Source organism: Chroicocephalus ridibundus, chromosome 8 (assembly GCF_963924245.1).
Source record: "Chroicocephalus ridibundus chromosome 8, bChrRid1.1, whole genome shotgun sequence".
NCBI lineage: Eukaryota > Metazoa > Chordata > Aves > Charadriiformes > Laridae > Chroicocephalus > Chroicocephalus ridibundus.
The window spans coordinates 39,914,802-39,937,143 of record NC_086291.1 but is presented as its reverse complement, the minus strand read 5'-3'; the positions used below and the strand labels follow the sequence as shown (position 1 = coordinate 39,937,143).

The window sequence follows — 22,342 nt, the reverse complement described above, 5'->3', positions numbered from 1 at the left end:
TGGATTTTAAGATTAGCTCCACCCCCCCAGGTGCCGACTGCACGCATAAAAGATGTATTTTATTCCCAAGAGAAACATTTTGAGATTTCATGTCTGATATGATGACACGCTGGCAGTGTTTTCCTCAGTGACGGGTATGGCTCAGAACAGAGTGGGGAAACACTGAAACAACGCCCGTTTACATCCCCTTAGCCGGCAAACTGCGGCAAAACCTCTCCAATTAATTTCCTCTACTATTTAAACTCCTAGAATTTAGTAGAAAACCGAAGGGTGCCTACTTTTACTGTTGCACTTTGGGTGGTTATGGCTTTCCAAAGCAACTCTTTTCTCTGGTCAGTGCTCGAGCCGAAACCCGGCTGAAAGCGCCCAGAGCTAGCTCCGAGGTCAAGAGGAAGAAATGCAAAACTTCACCAGCACGGCTTGAGGAGGCGACTGGGCTGAGCACCTGAAAAAGATGAAACACAGCGAATAAAGTAGGCGCCCTTACCCCTCTTACCAAAACAGTTCTTTGATTCAAAATAGAACTGTGGAGATGAGGAACATTTTTACTGAAAATGCAGGGTCTGGCATCTGGTTAGAAAAAATAATGACCTCAGAGGCAGATACAGGAGTGGAGGACTTGCCTTTTTTAATCATGTATTTGACTGAGATATTTCTTGAAAGAGAAAATTCCCGGATTTGTAAAGTAAGGCTCTCTGAGCATTTTCGCCCTTACTCTGTCGGCCTGGGTGTACCACAGAACCCAGGCCACTTGACGTGAGTTGGGAAGCCTGGGGCTGACAGAACGTATCGTCATTGCCCCCCAGATTAGTTATTTTTCCCTTCTGGAAAACGGGGGAAATCCTAACACTCTGCATGAGGCTGATGCAGACGTAGCGGCTGTACAGGCCACGTTTACCTCCTTGTCCGAGACACGTGTGAGGCGGCCACGAGAGCACGCCAGGCCCTGACGACGGGAGAGCCCGTCCTCCCTGAGGCCAAAGCTGACCCAGACACGTCGGCGTCGCCCATACACAGCCGGGCCACAGCTCGTTATCGAAACGACACATTTTAAAAGTATTTCTTTCCATCTTTCTAATCATAAACGCCGCCCTAGCTCGCTGGGGCCCTGACGGGAACCGGCCGCGGGGCTGCGCCGCCGCCGGCCGGCAGGGGGCGCTACGGACGGCCGCCCGCCGAGCGCCCGCCAAGATGGCGGCGTGCGGGGAGGCGGGGGCCGCGAGCGGGGGCCGCGGGCGGCGGCGGCCGGGGCCGGGGCCGGTGGGGCGGGCGGTGGTGGCCGCCGCGCTGGCGGTGCTGGGCTGGCTGCAGGCGGCGCGGGGCGCCGGGTGAGTGACCGCGCGGGTGACAGGGGTGACAGCCCTGCCGTCCGCGGACGGGCGGGCACCGGGTGGCGGGGGGAAGAGGGGTCCCTTCCCGGCCGGTAGCGCCGATCATCGCCTGGGGCTGTGGTCGGGCGCCGCCGGGCCCCAGTGCCCTGAGGTCGGGCGGGTGGTGCGGGGACTGGGCGGGACGGCCCCCCTTAAGGCGCGGTGGGTCACAGCGGTACCGGGGATGCCCCGGGGGCAGGGGGGACGCGGGGGCCCGGGATGCGGTGAGGCCTCCCGAACCCCGGGCCCGGCTGCTGCCCTCCCACCGCACGGGTGTCGCGATGTGCTTCAGTCGTAGGGAGAAGCAGCGATACTTTTATCGATATAAAACATTGATTTAACAAAGTCTGATGCGCGGCAGTGGTTTAACAGAACTGGATGGCACGGCACACCTGGTTCTCTGCTGCATGGCGGGCAGGGTCAGACAGAGCTGGCAGGGAGACCCTCCCCTTGAGTCGAGGTTCAGAGACCCCCTGGCTTTATAAACTCCTCAGAGAGGAGTCCGGGTGCGGCTGGATCCAGTCCTGGTCCCAGACTCGGTCAAGGGTTTACGTCTAAAGGATGATATACGCACAATCAATTATTTCTGTCACTTAGCTCAGATTTCAAAGTTTAGCATGCTGTTAGTCACTTACCGAGGATCTGTTGTGGCAAGGAATCTCTGAATCTTGAGGAGTAACCGTGAGCGGCATCCCTACTCAAGGGTAGGGATTCTGGGGGTGCAGCCACTGCCGTGCAGGAGAGCTCCAGTGGCTCATGGGCTGTGCACGACTTGTGGGGGTGAGATGATTGACCTATAGTCATATTTGTATATCGGCCACAGTACCAGCATTGCTCAAGTTAGTCCTTGGCTATTGTATTGTTATCTGTCTCCCCAAAACCACACTGAGCCGCATGGAGCCATCACGACCAGATGCAGCCCTTGTGGCTACCATGGGTGTTATTGCTTGGGCAGGGTTGCGGGAGATAGAGGTCAGGATGGGCCCTGAGGGGGGGAGCACACTGTCACAGCAGGGCAGCAGACATGCTCTGCCAGGGCAACCTTGAAGCAACTGGATCATCTCCTTGCAGGAGCCTGCCCAATGACCCGCTGCTGCAGCCCTATTTCCCCTCCCGGCATGGCCCTCGGCACAACCACAGGCACATCAGAGACTGTCAGCCCCTCAAGTACGGCAATGTAACACATGAAGCTTGGCCCAGTGACAACAGGACAGGCAGCCCAGTGGCTACCACCAGAACGTTTGTTTCTTACATTCCCCCAGATGGCGAGGACCGCAAGGTGGTCTATGGCCACTTCACTTTTGTGAGGAACCCCCTGAGGACCTTCTCTGTGCTAGAGCCGGGCGGCACGGGAGGCTGCCAGGCTCAACGCAGAGCCACCGTGGAAGAGACTGCAAGGCTTGGGAAGTGTCTGGTGGCCCAGAACGGTGGGTACTTCAACATGGAAACCGGAGAGTGCCTTGGGAACGTTGTGAGCAATGGAAAGCTGGTGAGAAACTCTGGAGGCCTGCAAAACGCTCAGTTTGGCATCCGGAAGGATGGCACCATGGTGTTTGGGTAAGAGCTTGGGAGATGTTTGGAGAGCACCCTCTCCTCTCTGAAGAGCGGTAGGAATCACTGAGGCAGGAGGCACTGCCTTCTCTCCCGGTTAGGGTGGAAACATGCTTCGAATGCTGAAGTTAGGGATGTCCTAGCTGTACCCCACTGAGCTATCTCTCTGGGCATTGGCTTTTTTTTCCCTAGGATGGAGAAAAGCTGGGCAACCTCTAGCTGCTTAGGTCCCTGTGTCTTCTCTCCCAACATGCAGCAGGCACACTTGGTTATAGTAGAAGGTGAAGAGGTCTCTGTCTTCCCCACAGAGGAGAGGCAGCATGAACTACATAACTGCTCTGGCTAGAGGACAGAAATCCTGCAGTTGGAAGGGACCTCTGGAGGTGCCTCATCCAACACTGTGCTCAGCGTGGGGTTAGCTGGAGCAGGTTGCTCAGGGCCACGTCCAGTTGAGTTTTGAACATCTCCAAGGATGGAGACTCCACAACCTCTCTGGATAAACCTGTTCCTGTGATTGACCACCCTTCACGGTAAAAAAAAAAATAAAAAAAATTGTCTTATGTTCAGTTACTGTTCAGTAGAAATCGAGGCATCTGCTGGATTGCCTGTGCTCTGCTGCGTTGCCCTTTCAGTAGATACCAGGATGGTTAAAGTCCCCCTTAAGTGCCAGGGCCTGTGACCACGAGGCTTTTTCCAGTTTTCTGAAGAAGGTCCTATCTACCATTTCCCACCCAGGCAACCTATGGCAGACACCCACCATGGTGTCACCCACATTGATGTGCCTGAGCTCTAACGCTGATCCATAAGCCCTCAGGAGCTTATGGTCCATGCCCAGGCAGAGCTCCAGGCGTTCCTGCTGCTCTCATGTAAAGGGTAACTGCTCCCCACTTCTTCCACCGCATTTCCTGGCTACAGGCTCTTCCTAAAGATCTGTATCTATCCATTGCAGCACTCCAGTCGCACGCACTATCTGCCACATCTGCCTAATCCCAGTGAGGTTGTAGCCCTGCAGCTGCACAGATCTCAGCTACCTCCTTTTTGTGCCTACGCTGCTTGCTTGTGTTGCTGTACAACTTCCCGTAGGCACCCACTCTGTTTTTCCAGGGAGAGGGTGAGAGCTTCCCTGCAAGTCCTCTCACCACTTCCTTATTTGCGTGCTCTCCTTTTGTTTGTATTTTGTTGCTGTTTCAGGTTCTCTTGTCCATGTCACCCTGCAACCTTCGCTTGCCAGCCTGGTCTGCCACTTCCTCACTTGCCTGTGGGTGATTATTTCCCTGCTGTGTCATCCCTGGTTTAAAGCTCTCCTCACCACGTTGCCTCTTGGCACAAGTTACTTTTGCTTCCCTTGGTCGTGTGGAAGCCACCTCTGCCACGCAGTCCTCAGGGAGGGTTCTAGCCCTGTAAAACCATATTCCTGTGGTCAACATGAGCTGTGCTACTTCATATTGACCCACGGAATCCATCCACTGCCTCTCAAACCCTTTCTCCTCACCAGCAGGATCGAGGGGAGGACCACCTGGGCGGCAGGGGATAGTAGCCTGGGGGCTGGAGAAGCCTCAGCAGTCACCCCACATCCCAGATCCCAGCAGACCTCCCTAGACAGGTTAGCAGGGGGGCCTCTGTCCCCCACAGCAGGGAGCTTCCCCCATCACTCACCCACCCCCTCTGGGGCTGCTGTGGGGTTCAGGCTCCACTGGCACAGAGCTCCCAGCCCCTTACCTGCTGCCAGGGCACCAAACCCGGGTGGAGGAAGAGCTCCCTCCTGGTGCCAGAGCTCAAACTTCCAGCCTTCACCATCACAGGATTTGCCACCCCAGGGAGATTTGCCACCCCAGCTCCTTCTGGGCTTCGCAGGGTTCAGGGTTTTGTTTCTGCAGGCTGTTAGGGAAGATCTCTCCATCTCTTTCTCATCCTCCCTGCAGAGCTGCTGTAGCTCCTTGTCTTGGCAGCGCATCTCCTCAGCCAGCACACACTAGGACACCGTTTCCCTTGGCCCCAGCTTCAGCAAGAGGCACCGGGTATCACGGCAGCCTGAGTGCAGGAGTGCTACCTTCTTCCTCCACAGCTCAGGCTGCACGGGGGTGTCTGCCATGCTGGGTGTAGTTGAGGAAGGTGCTGGAGACTGTGTCCTGTGGTGTGTCACCACAGCTGACTACAGACACTGCCCTCTGCAGAATTTCCAGCTCTCCACTGCACAAGTCGTGGCATCTCAGCTGCTGGGAGCTGTGGTCTCAGCCTGGCGGTTATATGGGTCTCTTCCTGGCAAGCAGGTGAAAGGGGGTGTGACGTTCCCTAATGAGCTGGAGACAAAGGCTCAAAGCACCCTTTGATGAGGAACAGCTGACTGAGGGAGTGTTAGTGCTTGCTGGAAGTAAAGGCCCCTGGTAGCTGCCCTTCCCCTGCAGCCACGGGCACCCTAAAGGTCCTAGAAGGGTTCCCAGGGGTCCTTCTGGTGGTTGCAGAAAACAGAAGCAGTTTGGAAACCCCTGAATCAGTTGGCTGACAGTCTCCACCCTTCTGTTAGCCCACTCCCATGTGCACTCCGACCTCAGCAAGGGTCCCTGCAAAGCCAAACTGGCTGTACCAAGCTGGGGCTTTAGCGTGCAGCCGTTTGCAGCAGCCCTGAGAATCACGGCCTTAATTTATGTGCCGGAGGGGCTGGCGGAGTTGGTGATGTGTCCACTTCAGTAAGGAGGCTTCTGTCGGGGGGACCAGCAGCAACTGCAAGGTCACTATTGAGTCCTCAGTCTCAGCTCTGCCCCGCTGCTCTCCTGCCCTGCCAGGATTACCCGTGTTACGCGGAGTTGTGTGACACACTGCGCCAGTTGTTGTCTGCTCAGTGTCTTTGCGGCCTCCAAAACATGACGCTAGAAATAGTTTTGGTGTAAATAATTTGGACTGTCAGGGCAGCGGGAAAGCAGTTTGTGCTAGACCCTGTCTCGCTGTCATAACCAGCAGGACGGCGCACCAGGGCATGGTGTTGCCCCAAACGTGCTGCCTCTGCCACCTGGACTGGCGATGGATAATTGCAGGCTTTCAAAGCTGGCCGTTGATGAGTTCGTGCTCAAGCTGTTGTCCAATTTGATCCACTTTCAGAAAAGCTGCGTTCAGTTTGTCTGTCTTTGTGTTCCCCTTCTCACAAGTAAAGGGATTTCTTTTTGCATGTTTTCAGGTATTTTCAATTACACTTTTCTCCAAAGCATGAAGCTTTGTTTGGCTGCAATCATGGATACAAAAAACCTCAAAGCTGAGCACCCAGCTCCCACAAGCCATGACTGGAGCACGTAGAGCAATCGGTTTTAAACCAAAAACCACAAGCAGAGCTTAGAGCGAAAGCGCAGCTGCTGAGCCCTGACCTTTTCCTGCTTTGTCTTCTCCTGTCAGCTGCAAACGTCACCAAGCATCAGGTTCTGATGTTACCCAGCACCCTAATTCTTGAGAGAAGAATATCCCTTGGGAAGCACCCCTCAGTGACACACAACACCCCATCACGGAAGTGGTTGCTGAAGAGTCCATTTACTGTCTGTTCAGTGAAAGGTTTTGCTGTCTGGAAGAGCAGGGGACGCTCTTTCCCAGGCGGCGGGGAGCAGGTAGCATCCAGCAGTGCCTTCCCCTCCGTGCAGCCGTAGGCAGACTGCGTGCTGTTGCTCAAAACCCTCTCAAAAGCTGTTTGGTGTCACCATTTGCAGAATGGAAGCTGACGGACAGCGAGATGTTACAGCTGCTTCCACAGATCCCTGAGCATTTGGCAATGGCTCTGCCCTCATGTTCCGCCAGATGCTTTCTGCCCTTCTTGTCCTGGCCCAGGTCCACTGGCCACTGTTGGCAGGAGCTGTTTGATGCACAGTGGCCTGGGACCGTCATTAACGGTGGCTTTGTGCAGAATAACAGAGAACAGGGCCCACTCTGGCTGCTGAATCGGTGTTTTGCACTGGTTGGCCTCTACTTTTGGCTGTAGCTAGCTTTCATCCAGCCACCTTCTCCCCGCCTCCCTGCTTCTGGAGCCTGCTGGCAGCAGGAGAAGCTTTTCCACGACACTGCTGTGGCCGTGGGTAACCCCTCCCGCTCTCTCTTTCCTAGTTACCTGTCTGAGGAAGATGTCTTGGATCAAGCAAACCCTTTTGTGCAGCTTGTGAGTGGGGTAGTTTGGCTCCTAAGAGATGGAGAAGTTTACATCAGTCAGAGTCAAGTGGCTGAGTGTGGTGACATTCAAACCACAGGTAAATATTGTAAAGCCTGCGTTCAGCCTGGGTACAGGTTGTCCTTCCGATGGGGCTATTGGAAGGAGGGGGTAGCAATGAGAAGTATGTTGCCTAGTTGCGGTTTGCTACTTACTTAAGAGGTCCGAATTTCTTCTGTGCTGCTTTACCCCAAGTCCGCGGCAGGTCCAGTACAAGAAATGGGCCGCCTGCAAGATGAGGCTGCGCTCGCCTCTTCAGGGCCCTTCAAGAGAATTTCCTGAGGACTGTAAATCGCGGTGGCATGGTTGGTATTAATACTTGTCCAGAGGAACTCCAAGCAGATGCCTCTTACGGGAGCTTAAAACTAAGGGCTTGTGACTCCCCTTCTTTGTCCCTGTGCCAGTCAACAACTTAACAAGAGCGCTTCTGGGAACGTTGTTCCTGGATGGGCTTGGACAAACAAGAGGAGCCTGGGCTCCGTTCTCATTGTGTTTCAGTTTAGAGGAGCTCCTTGCTGGGAGCTGTTTTGCAGGCAGTTGGGTCTAAATGGCCAGTTCTGTCACCCAGCTGGTGCGTGAATTATTCCCTCTCCTGCGCAGGAACTTTCGACAAGTTCATCAATGTGATATCAGCCAGGACTGCGGTTGGACACGACAGCCAGGGGCAGCTGGTCTTGGTTCATGTGGACGGACAGACAGAATCCAGAGGGTAAGGCCAGGGCTGTGGCGAGGTCTTGGGGCAGTACAAGATCCATCCCTGGGACTTGAGGGACTCTGCGGCTGCCTGTGATATGTTTTAAGGCAGAGACTTGCAGAGCTCAGGAGGTCAGTTGAAGACACTGCTGTTCGATGGCTTTGTGATGCTAATGCAGCCTCCCGGCAGCGAGTTGGCTGCCTGATGGATGAGGGGATGGGAGAGGGATGGGAGAGCTTCCCCGCTCCCGCTGAGGAGAGGGACCAAGCTTCCAGGATACCGGTTTCATTGAAATCAAATAGCACGAAGGAGCAACGAAGTGTTTGCTTTTGCAGGGTCAACCTCTGGGAAATGGCTGAGTTTCTGAAGAAGCAGGGAATCATCAATGCTATCAACCTGGATGGTGGAGGGTCTGCGACGCTGGTCTTAAATGGGACCCTGGCAAGTTACCCGTCCGAGCACTGGTAGGTGCTGGCTGCACAAGTAACCGTGCAGCTCCCAACAGCGTGCAGGGCTCAGTCCTACCCCTCTGCTCTGCAGGGCGGTCACTCGCCAGCGCTGGGGGTTCACAACGTAAAGGCAAGTGACAAGTTTTGAGGGAGAGAGCGGCTCTAAAATTTAAAGTGGTTTAGTAACTACATATTTTTTCCGTCCGGGATTAAAGTTTAGCTGCTTGCAGGCATGCCGTAAAGCTGTTTGACATGACCGAGTGGCCTGATGTGGGAATCAGATATGGAAGCAGCTCTTAGACAAGGAGATTCCGAGCTGCACGTTCACGGGAGTTAGCAGAGATCTGTCAACAGCATAGTGTTGGGGAAGAGAAACGCTGACGTAGAGACCCTGCCCTGCCTCACACGAGGGTACCTAAAGAATATTTTACTTAAAATTCAGCTTTTTAGTCATTTCTGACTGTAAACATGAAGGGATTTAAAACGCAGTTTGCAGTCTGATGGCTGAAAGCCAAGCGTTGCTATAACTGCAGTGATGTCCCTTATAGCAAAGCAAATAGTGTTCAAGAAAAGGCGTGTCGAACGCCAAAGTTAGGGAGGCCAGGACTGCTTCAAGGGAGCAGCTTTCTGTGATTCCCTGTTTGAAACGACTCCAACAGGAGTTACCACTTTGTTAAAACATTGACTCAAATCTAGTTTTAGTCTGTGTTTTCCCATTATTAATGTTCTCCTTGGCCACTGTGAATCAGGATGAAAATTTGTGGGTTGTATCAACCGGTTTCATGTGGGCCTGGGAGCAGCACGGTGCTTGCACGCCTTACGGGACCCGTCTTCTGTCCCCAGCTCCTTTGACAGCATGTGGCGTTGCCCTCGGAGCATCTCGACCATCATGTGCATCCACGAGCCTGCCTGCGAGCCCGCGGACTGCAGTGGCCACGGGGACTGCGTGGAAGGGGAGTGCCGCTGCGCTGGGGGCTTCTGGAGAGGCCCAGCCTGCGACATCTTGGACTGCGGCCCTTCCAACTGCAGCCTGCGCGGCGTCTGCACTGACTGTGAGTCCCTGTGGTGGGCAAAGGCTTCTAACACACGGGTGGGGGCCCATGGGTGGCTCCAGGGGAAGCACGGACCGGGGCAGTACATACGTGGGGAGTGTCGCTTACCTGCCTGCCAGGCACCGCGGCAGGGCCTTGGCGCACCACTGTGTGCAGTCCCGGCTGGTTCTCGGAGTCCTTTCCCACCCTGGTGTGACGGAGCGTAGCTCACATGAACTGGCACCAGCAGTAGCTGCTTCCTTTGCTGACTTCGGCGAGGCCTCCCAGCCCCGGGGCCCAGCCCTTTCGGGCCGGAGGTGCTGATTGTCTGGCCAGCCCGTGCCCTGGCTCTGGGAGCCAGATGGTGCTGGGCGCCTCAGCCCTACAACCCTGCTGGCTGTACAGAGCTGCTCCCCACCTTTCCCCCAACGTCTGAAGCAGCAGTGGAGGTGGGCAGAACACGCCGACTTTAGCAGGCAGCAGGGCTAGGCTGGGTCTTATGTCTGGAAACTTGGACCTGTAATTGGATGTCACTCATCATAGAATCCCAGAACGGTTTGGGTTGGAAGGGACCTTAAAGATCACCCACCAGGCTACCCCCTGCCCTGGGCAGGGACACCTCCCACCACACCAGGTTGCTCCAAGCCCCCTCCAACCTGCCCTTGAACACCTCCAGGGACGGGGCAGCCACAGCTTCTCTGGGCAACCTGGGACAGGGGCTCACCACCCTCACAGCCAAGAATTTCTGCCTGAGATCTCATCTCAGTCTCCCCTCTTTCAATTTAAAACCGCTCCCCCTCGTCCCATGGCTCCACTTTATACTCCGCATCTGAGTTTCCCTTTCTGCCCCCTGGGGTGGTGCTCCGGGTTTGTTTGTAAACCCGCTGACGGGAAGGGCAGTGGATTACGCTGTGTGACAAAGCAGCCGAGTTCTGTCCCCGCTCCACATTGCTCCTTCTTGGTGCTCCTGCTTCATGATTTTTACAAATGAGCGACTGCTACTCTTGTGTAAACTTGTTCTGACTCTAGGGACTGCCATAATGTAGCACACCCCCCCAGCTTCTGCTCTTCTCTGCCTGCTCAGTCCTGTTTTCCTGGGCCTGTGCTACCTCCCTGATGGACCTCGCAGCCCAGTTTGCACCAGTGAAGTGGCTGGGCAGAGCTCAGAGGGTACAGGTGTCACTAACAGCTGACCCAGGGCTAATGTCTCAAAATCCACTCAGCAGAAGGTTCCCCCGTGTTTGGCCGCTGCCGTGGGTGGGTGGTTGATTCCAACCTGTGTGTGAGTTCAGGATTTCCCTTCTGCGGGTTCCCTGGCAGAGGCAGGGGTAGTTAAGAGGGCACCCCAAGAGGCGGAGGCTCCTAATTTTAAGTTCCTGCTATTTCTAAGTCTTTCTCTGCTGTTGTTAATGCCCGTTTGTGTGTGTTTGCGCAGCTGGATGCCTGTGTGATGCCGGCTGGACTGGCAGCAACTGCAGCGAAGGTAATGCTGACTCCCACTCCCCTTCCTCGTAGCCAGCAACGGGATCGTGCGAGCCACTGCCTGCAGTGGTGGCGGCTCCCCGGGAGGGAGCAGCGAAGGGAAAGGCTACACAACGCGCTGCTCTTTTTTTGTCAGCCTGAGGTTAATTGCAGCCTGAGCATCTTAAGATTGGCTTGGTGCGAAGCACTCGAAGCCGTTGCTCCTTGTTCAGGGACTCAGCTTCTGTTCCCAGAGCACACCCCGTGCCAGTGACTGCTCCGTGGGGCCACGCGTGGGGTGGGATTGCTGCTTCTGTAACCAGGAGCCTGACGGGATCTCTGCTTGTCTCCTGTAGGTTGTGCTAGCGGTTTCTATGGGGACGCTTGCACCCAGAAATGCCTGTGCCAGAACGGCGGCTCGTGCGACCCCGTGCACGGAGCCTGCTCCTGCCCAGCTGGGTACTACGGCACCAGCTGCGAGCAAGGTAAGGGCTGCACTGGATAACAGCCTGGGCTGGGGAGGGGATTTTGTGTCACCTTGGAGCCACCTCTTGTAGGCAGAGCGAGCCTGAGTTCTGCCAGGCAGGCTCAGACCTGATTCACAGCTGGAGCACAACCTGCCCGCTCTTGAGGGCCTGCTGCCCAACCCAAATTGGCTAAAAAGAAACGGGAGCAGAGAAGAAAGAGCGGTTTTCTTCGTCTTTAAGAAAATTGTGGATCCCTGTGTAGTCTCTGCCCCAAAGAACTGTGTTGTATGCGCGTGAGCGTAGAACACGAATACTCCAACGTCCTTCACGTGAGGGTGCTGCCCCAGGCGCTGCCTGTAGCCTGGGCTTCGGGTGACCCAAGTCAGCGACTGTGAAATGTTCCAAAGGGCCGTTCTGGGTGACAGCCTTCAAACTCCGGCTGTGCCTGTGCTGGTGCCACCAGAGCTAGCGCTGGTCTCGGTTGTGGAACCCCTCCGGCTTTTCTGAAGGACCCGAGCCCCCGTGTATCTGACTGAAGGGCCTGCGCTGCTGATAGGAAAGTTAATTACAGCGTGGGTGTAAACTTCGCGTGTGCACGGGTAGTGATGCTTTGTTCTCAGCCTCCCAACGCTCCGCCAGCCCCAAACCATTTTACAAAATCTTCTCTGCGAAGTAAAGGAAATAACAGCAGTTAACTCACAGTTTGGTGCGTTCGGGCAGGAGGAGGCAGGGTGGGCAGGCAGGACGGCTTTCTCAGGCTGCAGGAAACCCGGGGCCTCGGCTGCCCAGCGCAGCCAGAGCCCGCTGTGTGCTGGTGCTCGAACACGAGTACTCGCTTCTCTTTAGGAATCGGCTGCCGATTCCACCCCCCCTCCATCTTTGCTTCTGAGCCAAACTGCAGGGCCGTAGCTCAGGTGTGGCAGGGAGAAAAAAAAAACGCCTGGGAAGCAAGAAGGGCAGAGGCTGCTGTGCGACACCAACACCCCAGTGAGATGTAGGTGAGGCCTGAGCCTCTCCTGCAGCTCTGAGTGTGCCCACCCTTCCCGGCACTGAGCCGGTCACTGTTGAGCTGGGGGCAGGGGAGCTGCAGTGATAGACCGGGCGTGGGGTGGGGTGGGTTTCAAAGCAAGTGGAGCTTTAACAGTGACAGATTCTCTGTAATGGATTCCCCAGAGTGTCCCGTGGGCTGGTATGGGCCGAACTGCCAGGAGGAGTGCGCGTGTGAACACACGTGTCCCTGCGACCGGGAGACGGGCAGCTGCAACATCACCTACCACCGGGCAGTGCAGGAGCAGTTAAACAAAGGTACCTCTGAACACAGGGCTTGTGCTTTTAAACAAACGTTGGAAGAGCAGCTTTGGCGCATAATGTTCCGTTTGCTCGGTTACCACCTTACCCGAGCTTGCTCTTTTTCAGTGCGGTTTTACACCTTCCTCCCCACCGCTGCCTTTCTTCCCTCTATTCTTTTGTTTTCCAGCCGGGCGGTGTTTGGCTTCCCAGAATAAGGGAAGGAGCAAAGGAAAGTTCTCTCTGTCAGAGTAAGTGCGAAACGCTCGTCATACACGCGCGTATACGCCCACACAGCGAGCCCCTGCCCTCCTCGCTCACCGATGGAGTTGTTCGCGTCACCTCCTGCCTGCCAGGGCCGCGGCTCAGGGAAGGTTGGGGACCCGCTGCTTGTCCAAAGCATCTGTGTTCTGACTCGCTCACACCACCAGCAGCTCGCGAGGCGGGAAGGACGAGGACAGGCTGAGCCCCCCGGCAGCGAGAGCTCGTGCTCTGAGCCTGGCGCTCTGCAGCTTAAACAGATTAAACCCCTTACTCTCCCACTGATGCACTGTACGAGCAAGAGAGGGACGAGGGCAGTTCTAACGCCAGAGCGCGGCTTCTGTGGTGTTGGGGAAGCTGCAGCCCCCCGGCAGGCCCCGCTGGCCGCTTGTTCACCGAGCAGAAACCTAAAAAAAAAATAATCCCTGTGCTCTACTGCCGGAGCAGCCCTTCAAAGGCTTTCACCGAGCACGCTCTCACCTGCCTGCCAGCAGAACCGCAAGCTTGTGGTGGCGGAAGGGAGTACGAACCCGGAGAAGTCGTTAGCGCGTTGGGGACGCGTGAAAGCAGGTCAAGAGATGTTGCTTATGTGGATTTTTCTCATCTGACAGAAAAACCTGGATCTCCATGACCTCTGTCTTGGCTCTGCTTCTGGTGCTCAGCGCCATGGGAAACGTGGGCCTTTTTCTCAAGGCCAGGTCAGAGAGGCACCAGGAGGGGGGTGACTACCTCTACCACCCGCTGAGGGAGATGAACGGGGAAGCCAGTCACGCCTCCACCTCTGCCGCCTGCGAGATAGAAGACACTCAGGACCAGAGCCAGGCGCTTCTTCAGAGCCCCAGCTGAGGAGAGAGGAGGTATTTCACCCCGCACCTCGTGCTGCCCCTCAGCACCGACCGGGACAGGGGTTCCTCAGACCCGGAGCGTGACGCTGCTGACGTAGGTGCAGCAGCAAGATTCCGCAGCCCCAGAAACCCCCTCATTTCTGGCATTCCCTCCCTTCTGCCGCTCCAGCCGGAGCAAACAAGGCTGGGTGATTAGTTGCCATGAGAGGACGCAGGGCACAAGCCATGGGCCAGCTGCCACAGCCCCAGCTGGATAAGGGAATTCCACAGCAGGAAGGGAAATGGACTGGTTCCCTCCAATGCTTGAGGGGAACAGGTGAGGAACGGAAGCCAGAGGCACTTCAGAAAGGTCCTTTCTCACCTGAGCGGTGAATATTTTTAAGATGCAAGATAAATTGCCCGTAGCATAAAGCTCAGCTTAAGGATGGTGTGAGCCTATAACTGTCTGTCCTTCCCTGGTAAGCTCAAATTTTTATCATAAACCTGAAGAAAGTTGTTTGAAAGTGTTGAAACAGGTGACAGCACACAATGAAACCCCAGCCCTGCTCCTCCTGGCCACAGTGGTGGGCTCAGACTGGGACTTTTCCTCACCTAGCCTGCGCTGACTGCAGGGCCAGAGTCACTCAGTCCTGGGAGTGCATTTGTGATACAGTACAGCACTGTAAAAAGCTTTTTCAGTTTAAAAAAAAGTAATAATTAAATAAATTAATTCTTGCATTCTTTTGTACCTGGCAGAAACTGGCGTGCTGTGCCCAGCTGCGTGGGCTGCCACAGAGGTACCACAGCCTGGAGCAGGGCAGCCTGATGGTGGGACTAGGCTCGTCCTGCCCCAGCCCCGGGACATCCCGTGCAGCCGCCCCTGCCCTTCCTCCTCCTCCTCGGGAGCCACTGCCGGCAGCGAGCCGGGCCGCCCTCAGTACTTCAAACAACCCAAGATCCCAAACATCTCAGCTGGAAAGCGGGCGTTTGACTAGAACACATCCTCACACAACACGTTTTAAAAACAAACAAAAACATATTTGAGTTTGCTTCCACGGGAGGGAAAATGAGCCTTTAATGTGCTGCTTTGATGCTGCAAAGAGGGGGTTAGAACCTGTCTGAGCCTGAACGTTAACATTTTTATGCACTCCGTTTTTATCTCTCCAAGTAAAGGGCATGTAATTTTTGTGCTGCTGTTGGCATCAAATCAACCTGTAAATGGAAGATTCTATTTTTCTATTATTTACAGAACACCGAATAAAGTCTGTTACTAATAACTGCCTGAAACTCAGATTCTTGACAGCCAGTTGCAGGAGGAAGCCGCGATCCTTTCCCAGTTAATCCCAGTTGGCCATTCGAACCCTTTTATTTGAAATAAGGATGTTGCAGGGTGATGCGTTGTAGCCGCCTACTCTGGCATGAAAATAAACAACAAATGCTGGTTCTACATGGAAAAATTAAAGAACATTTTAGTTAAAAAACAGAAATAACTGAATCCAAGCCAGGCTTACCTCTAGTTCTATGGGCAAAGAGCATCACACACGCTTAAATTTTCAGCGTTTACCACAATTTGCACAGTTGGATGAAACAATCAGACACATTCTTTAAAACTGCTTTTTTTTTTTCCTTTATTTCCAAGATACAGAAATGTACAGCTCCTCCCAGAACCTCCCAGTCCCGTAACGAAGTACATCGGTTCTCACGTAAGACGTTACAAAAGCACTCTGCATCTCGCCCATGCGCTCTTCAAGAACGGTTGGGGTTTTTTTTTTGGCTGAGAAAAATCAAGCCTTCAATAAATAAAAATGAAGACAGCCGCAAGGGAGAGAAAGTAAGACAGTGCTTGCTAAAATAAAAAGTAATGCCCATTTAACTTATACGTAACTAAGAGCTTGGAAGTGGAAGTTGGTATCATTAAAAGCCAATGCGTTTCACATTCCAATTTAGCCTCCCAAAAGATAAGTAATTCGACATAAGAATCATCACAAACGTGTTAGAAGAAGATTAAAGCTAACAGCATGCAGGAATGTTTGACAAATTTTGTCAATTTTAGTCCTTAAGACTCTTAAGAGCTCTGTTCCTTGCATTGTTTGGTTCACAGTATCAACATTTCAGGTATTAAATAAAGAAGCCTGAGCCAGTAAAATGCGTTTCGAAACGCGGGACTGGCTGTAGCGTGTCCGGCCGCAGCGACTGCATACCTGAGCTGATGGCGGGGCTCACCGCTTCCAGCGGGAGTGCTGAGTTGCAGTAAGTGTTAGGCGTTTCAGATGCCTGCATTATGGCATTTGCAAAATCTTTTGATGAATACATCAATCGGTATTTTAAATTCTTATTAAAAGCCGGGTTTTGTCCTGGTACTGAATGGATACAAGCGACCCAGCCAGCCCTAGGGCTGAAGGGAACAAGGCTGTGTCTACAACTGCAGCAAACACATCAGGGCAGCCACAGCGGCCGCGTCGCTCCCAATTCCCCCCGCGCAACAGCGGCTCTTCCCGCAGCACCAAGTACACGGGAAGCTGAGGAGCATCGAGGAGACGCTGTTGGTGCTGACAGCGTGAGTACGTCAGGGTGCTGGTCTACAGCCCACCCCTGGGAGCAGCCCCTTCCTGGGCTACAGCCACCCCCCTGTCCCTCCGCAAAGCTACGCTCCTCTGTCTGCCGCAGTTAAAAAAAAAAAGCCCTTTTCAAACCTGAAAGACAGCAGAATGAGCCGTTTTGGCGAAACACTGCTGCATTGCAGCTTTGCCAAGTCTCGTCTGACATCCATCCCAGTGGTGATGTGCTCCATGTCTGCCTTTCCCAGTCCTACCGGGACAGGAGCCAGTACATGGGCAGGATGGGGCAAACCCGTAGAAATCGCTCCGAATAAAGGTTTCACACATTTAACTGTAAACGATGGCACAACATTTTGTACCCACAGCGTCCTTTCTCTTGAGATCTCATATCACGCGTTAAACATGGCAACAGCTCTTTGAGGTAGCTACTGTGTTTTGCATATGGAATCTCTGAAACGGGGGAGAGCCCCAATTTGCCGAGGGGCTGTTTGCCAAGTCCCCAGGCAGTGACTCGAGCACAGCCCAAGCTCAGCGACTCTGCCGCATGCCGGGATCCTGCTGGGGAGCAAGGCGGGGGGCCTTGCTGCGTCCCTAGCTCAGCCCCCCAGAACTGGAGTCCCAGTTTTCAAGGTTCCGGCTTCGAGATTTATGAGAGAATCCCAAACTCCTCCCAAGTCTCAACTCACGAGAGGTTTGCCGTGAAGAAAACAGCGTGGTTTATTTTCTAAAGCACACTGATAGCATTTTAGGTAGCCGGGGGGGGGTGGGGGTGGAAGGTGTTTTAAAAGGATTCTGCTTCTCTTGTATCTGCAGTTCTCATAGTTAGGTTTAAAAAGCACAGCATCAGCCACATCATCCCGGCTGCTGCCCCATTTCTCCTGTTACATTAATATTCAGGGGAAAAAAAGGGGGGGGGGCGGGGGGAAATCCCTATTGGATTATTTAAATTGGTAGCGAAATAAATTGGTAGGTGGAACAACCCAGGCAAATTTGCCTTAAAATGGACCAGGGAGAGATGACGAGCTGCCTCCCAAACAGAGGGGTGCAGCAGGCTCTTGTGGGGCAGAGGAGCGGCACCCGGGAGGAACGAGGGGAAAAACGAGGGCCGTGATTTCCCCGGAGCTGGCGGCGGGGGAGGCAAAACACTCCTCTGGCCCAGCCCTTCATCTCCTGCTGACCTCCTGGTTCAGAGACCTCCAGGGAGGCCAAGTTCCAGATGCCTCACCGACAAGAGTTAAAACACCCAACACTTTTACTGGTGGGAGGAGAACAGCTCATTTTAAAAATAAACTAAAGAAAATAAAAATGCAGTGCAGTGGAAGAGATTCTTAACCAGAGCAGACCAAGGGAAACGCAGGAAACGGGAATGTTACCACCACGGGACGTGACCAACCACGTAAGAATCGAGCCACAGGAAGCTGAAATCCCAAAACAGCATGGGGAGGATGGGGCTGGGTTTGCTCTCGATGCTTTGGGAGGCAGTTTGAAACTCTCTTGGCTAAGAGATTGAGAGATATAGGGATCTTACATGAGGAATACACACATGCTCCAATTCCAGAACTCCTGATTTTCCAGAGCAAAGGTAGTACTTTTCCCCGCTCTATCAGACTCCAATTATGCTGAAATGCCAGAGACACAAGTTCCATTTGTCTGTGAGAAATGGTAAATTCCACACAACAAGTGGGGAACCCCGAAATCAGAACTGTCCCAGAGCCCCGTCTAACTGCAGTTACCTGCTCTGCTCTCGCAGCGAGGGGGGCAAGGTGGCAGAGTCATTTCCTTCACTCCAATCCTTTAAAAAAACAAAACCAAAAACAAAACCCCAAGCAACTTACATAAACACCTCAAGTTCTTCACCTCCCATTGCTCCAAATACTGGGGGCTCTTTTCTCCCGTGTCAATACCTGGTGTTTCAAAACCACTAATTAAAGCAGCGGGGTTAGAAGGAACTACTTTACATGTATGATGTTAGCCACACAGATCCCATCAACCTTAATAAAGACACGGTGAGAGGGGAAGAAAATAAATCCAAGTCTTTACTGAGAAACATGGCCGTGGACCCGTGGATTGCTGTGCTGGCAGGAGAAACCGCCCTTCCACCGCCTTTCGGCTCACCCCCGTCCCAAGCCCAGAGCCGTTCGCACCGCTCCCGGCCGGGGAACTAGGAACTCACTCGCTTCAGACCACACTTCCCCGCATTGGGTGACGTGGCCACTCGGCTGGGATCACCCGAAGCATCGCAGGGCAGAACCCTCGTGGTCCTCTGCGAGGAGCCTTCACGCAGCACAGCTGCATCCCAAAAGCAGACATCCGTCCGCACCAAGCCCTGCACGCCTGCCAGTGGCAAATACCGCCCAGCAGCAGCTGAGGGTCTGATGCCTCTTCTCACTTGGTTCCCACCTAGACACGAACACGGGTAACTTTGCTCCCCAACCTGATCAATGGGCCACCAGCGCCTTTGCTACACAGCTACTTTTGGGAATAATCATCAGGAATTATGGACACACAGAGTATTTTTGGTGCGTTGCAAAGATACGTTATCTACTTACAACTCCTGAAACTCAATATTGCTTCTTAATCCTAAGAAACATCCCTCTAGAGTCCAAAAAAAACCATTGGACTAACCTTTCCCTGCAGGAAAAGATGAGCCAGAGCCCTTACCCCAAGCGCTATCGACGATACAGCCCTTTAACGCAAGAACATCCAGCGACCACAAAGATCAGAACAAGTAGAAAGATTTCTTGGGGTTGAAGACAATCAGTTATTCCTTTCTAAAAAAAAGTTCGTCCCATTAAAAAAAAGGTGACTGGATTTAATAAATAGTCATTTTTGAAATGATAAATAAGTTAAAAATTAACTTAAAATAAGCTAGTATTTGAATAAATACATCTCAGTGAGTGCTTAAATACATACATGCTTTTTTTTTTTTTAAAAAGTTTTCTCTTCAAGTTAGCTCACGTTTTAAAGAAGCAAGTTGTATAATACTGCCATAAAATGTTGTGCCTTCAGGAAATAAACATATTGCTTTTCTTAGCCCTTTATAATTTGATTCAGTTCCCCATCCACTTTGATGAGATGGGTCAGATCTGCTCCTTATTGCTTGTAAACCTGAGGAAAAAGGAAAAATAGTCTATCTTTAAGAAAGATGCTGCTTACTGGAGGCAGGTTCTCCACCTGCACTTCCTAAAAAAACATTTTGATTTTTGTGTATCTCGGTGGGTTTAAAAAAAAAAAAAAAAAATCAACACATTTCCTAATAGCATCCTGTCAGACTGGAAGAGGTTTTAAGTTTGACCTGGAACTGATTTCTGAAACATCCTGTCTGTATTAAGGTATTTACAGTTTGCTTCAAGTCCCTGGCGCCTGAAATGCCCAACTTTTACCCTGGGCACCCAGCAAACTAGGCGAGTTTTGCTACACAGGAATAATCTAGTCCTACAGATCAAACAGATAAGGCAACATCAGTCTCCTCTACCACGCGTAGGAAAAGGACTGATTGGAAAGAGCCCTTTTAAAGTCGAGTAATAACACGGATTCATGCAAACTGCCATTCATCCAAACCCACAACTCATGGAAAGAAAAGCTACTGAGAAGTAGGCATCTGATATAAAACTTCTAAATCTGCCATTCGAATTCTAAAGTGGTTTGTTGTTGTTTTTTTTTTTTTCGTTTGGTTTTTTTTTTTTTTGGTTTAAAATAGCTCCCAGAAGCCTCTCTGTGTCCAAATGGCTGCTACCTGCGACCACGCGAACGACTGCCTCAAGGCTCAGCCCCTGTAGGCTCTTTGGTTTGGGGCACAGAGCAGCTCCAGGGCGGCCAGGAAGCCCCGAGCCATTTTTCCTTGCCGGCGTCGCCTCGGCCCTGCTATCTGGAAAGATGGGAGCTGCTCTGGGACTGGCTGGAAGATGTCGTGGCTCCACTCAGCTGGGAAAAGCCGCTGTTGCAAGATTCCAGGCTCGACATGGATCCCCTGGGTTGGGACAAAACAGAGAGGTGGTTTTTTTTTTTTTTTTTTTTTTTAAGAAGGCAGCTCTATACGGGTAACTCCATACATCTGACAGGAGATCAGCTTACACTCTGTAACGCTTGAAAAAATATTTTATTTTTTGTCCCATCATTTTTAACTTTGTCTCTGAGAATCTCAGGGTTCCTTTGTGTCGGGATGAAACATTAATTTGTCATAGACATCTTTTTTTTTTCCTTAGCTACAGATATCATCTCTTGTCTTTCCAGATAATATACCTTGTCTCCTGCAGTGATTCTGGGAGCCTCTGAGGGGCTGCATTCACAGCCCCCGAGCAGCAAAGGAAACCAAAGAGCACTCCAAACGCAGCAGAGCTCTGTGAATGCAGCTGCCACCGCTGACCCGAGAGCTCCAGCAGGTCCAGCCATGGCCTTCAGCTCCTTCCGCCAAAAGCAGGCTGGGTTCACCGTAGCTACAGCTGCTAATTTAGTAATTTAGTACAGGAGAACGAAATTACTGGGTGATTTGAAAAGTACTTTTAGCATCAAAGGAGGCCAGACAAATCCTGCCAAGGTTGATGTATTCACCTATTCAGAAAGCCCTCTGCAAGTCACGACTGAGACCTTTCTCAAGTGCCAAATGAAATACGGATGAAACGGCCCAGCTGACATTTAAGTTACTCCAAAAGTAACTTCTCAAAATGTTCCCAACTAAGATAAAAAGAAACTCCTCAGTTGGAAACCTCCCCCGCTTCAGGTGGCTGTAGGCAAGAACTGAAGCACAAATGCCACTGCGGGACATACAGCCAAGGGGGTCCTTTGTGACCTACAGCACTGAAGGAGATTCTTCGCACAAAATGCCATCAAGATTGCGTCCACCTTACTCATCATCAGTGCAAAACACGCTGTGGAGCGTATCTGGATGTTTAATTCACGCACAGCCCTCTTATTTTGCTTCTCTATCGCGAGTTATACAGTAACCCTCCTCCAGCCAATCTCCTACCTGAAGTCCTTGGACGCGAGGACCTCGTAGTAGTAGATAAGCTTGCACTTGTGACTGGAAACTTGCAGAGAGGCAAGAACATCATCCACCCGGGGCAGGCTGGTGCCAGAACAGGGCAGAGGGCCGTGCATTTTCCACTGCAGAATGTAGAAGCCGGGCCAGCGGGTCACATGAGATCCCTGGAAGAGAAAGCGAGTGCCATCAAGTGACTACCAGGTGTCTTAAGAAACAGATGGAACACTTGGCAGAGTCAAAAGAAACTATTGAACCGACTACTTTGGGGGGCAAACATCATTCACTTATTTTACGTTCCTCAGCCACACACCCCTGTAATGCTATTAAAAAAAATAATATGGTTATTTTCAATTAGTTTATCATTATGGCTTATGGAATCTCTTTCCAATGGCTCAGTCTAAATTCGGACTGCACTAGCAGCCACTTTCACAGGCAATGCGGAGAACGACGACCACAGCAACTATTTCCAAGCAATATGTAATTTCCCATGCCATCAATTCCTTTCCTTCCCCACCACCAGACCACTCCAGAGTTTGCTTGGACTCTAAGATCCCTGTCAGGACCCAAACACCTCTGACCTGGATGCTCTCTCCTTCCCGGCAAACCAGTGGAGATTCCACCCGGCTGTAGTCCACCCCAAGGACCCATGTCTTGTCAATCAGCTGCGTGTTGTCCCCAGCGGCAGAGGTACTCGGTAACGCGGCTTCTTTATGACTTGTTTCAGGAGCTCGTTTGGAGTGAAAGAGGCTGAACACCACATCTCCCTTCAGGATGTCAAAGTCCCAGGTGATGACGGATTCCCCTTCCAAAATCTCCACAACTATCTAAGAAAGGAAGAGAACAAGCACATTATAAACAGTCAGGTCTTCCAATGGCAGCCAGCATCTTCCTCCCCACTCTGCAAACGCGCTTTTCTCTATAATCCTTCAGTTAAACTATTGGTCTTGATTCCTAAGGAGGAGATAGTTTTGACATTCAAGTGCTCCTTGTTCAGACAGTCCCTTTTCTGATGACCCCTGTCAGGACATTCCCAGTACACACCTTCTGACATCACCACCATTACTGCCCTGGCTATGCCATTGAAAATGGCAACTATACTATCAGAAGGGAAACCGAGGGAGCTTTACTTCCCCAAGAACGCGGTCCAGAAGATCAGCCTGCAGTAGAGAAAAGAGACACTGTTTCTCAAACTGCAGTTCTTTATTTCCACACTTCTAGCTCACATTGG

At 52.5% G+C, this 22,342-nt stretch overlaps 2 protein-coding genes across 6 annotated transcripts in view; one reads left to right on the top strand and one right to left on the bottom strand.

Annotated features, from left to right (window-relative positions):
* The first annotated feature begins 1,191 nt into the window (after positions 1 to 1,191).
* NAGPA (N-acetylglucosamine-1-phosphodiester alpha-N-acetylglucosaminidase) lies at positions 1,192 to 14,927 on the top strand. The gene is made up of 12 exons (XM_063344092.1): positions 1,192 to 1,328; positions 2,442 to 2,927; positions 7,002 to 7,141; positions 7,702 to 7,810; positions 8,131 to 8,259; positions 9,088 to 9,296; positions 10,711 to 10,758; positions 11,093 to 11,221; positions 12,377 to 12,508; positions 12,681 to 12,741; positions 13,363 to 13,608; positions 14,332 to 14,927. The coding sequence occupies exons 1-11, from the start codon at positions 1,192 to 1,194 to the stop codon at positions 13,595 to 13,597; spliced, it is 1,815 nt and encodes a 604-aa protein (XP_063200162.1). The 3' UTR covers positions 13,598 to 13,608; positions 14,332 to 14,927.
* Positions 14,928 to 15,175: 248 nt separating this feature from the next.
* SEC14L5 (SEC14 like lipid binding 5) overlaps positions 15,176 to 22,342 on the bottom strand; it is a 45,106-nt gene continuing 37,939 nt past the window's right edge. For all 5 annotated transcript variants that reach the window (XM_063342980.1, XM_063342984.1, XM_063342982.1 and 2 more), the window contains 3 exons: positions 21,693 to 21,938; positions 21,100 to 21,278; positions 15,176 to 20,103 (listed from right to left, as the gene is read on the bottom strand). In XM_063342980.1, coding sequence (XP_063199050.1) covers positions 19,998 to 20,103; positions 21,100 to 21,278; positions 21,693 to 21,938 — 531 coding nt within the window. In that variant the 3' untranslated portion in view covers positions 15,176 to 19,997. The remainder of the gene's footprint in view (positions 20,104 to 21,099; positions 21,279 to 21,692; positions 21,939 to 22,342) is intronic.

Bases quoted from the DNA above. Each gene is read 5' to 3' on its own strand.
- NAGPA (XM_063344092.1), top strand. From the start codon at position 1,192: ATGGCGGCGTGCGGGGAGGCGGGGGCCGCGAGCGGGGGCCGCGGGCGG. The intron at 7,811-8,130 runs GTAAGGCCAGGG...TTGCTTTTGCAG, and splicing joins GGACAGACAGAATCCAGAGG to GGTCAACCTCTGGGAAATGG. The intron at 8,260-9,087 runs GTAGGTGCTGGC...TTCTGTCCCCAG, and splicing joins AGTTACCCGTCCGAGCACTG to CTCCTTTGACAGCATGTGGC.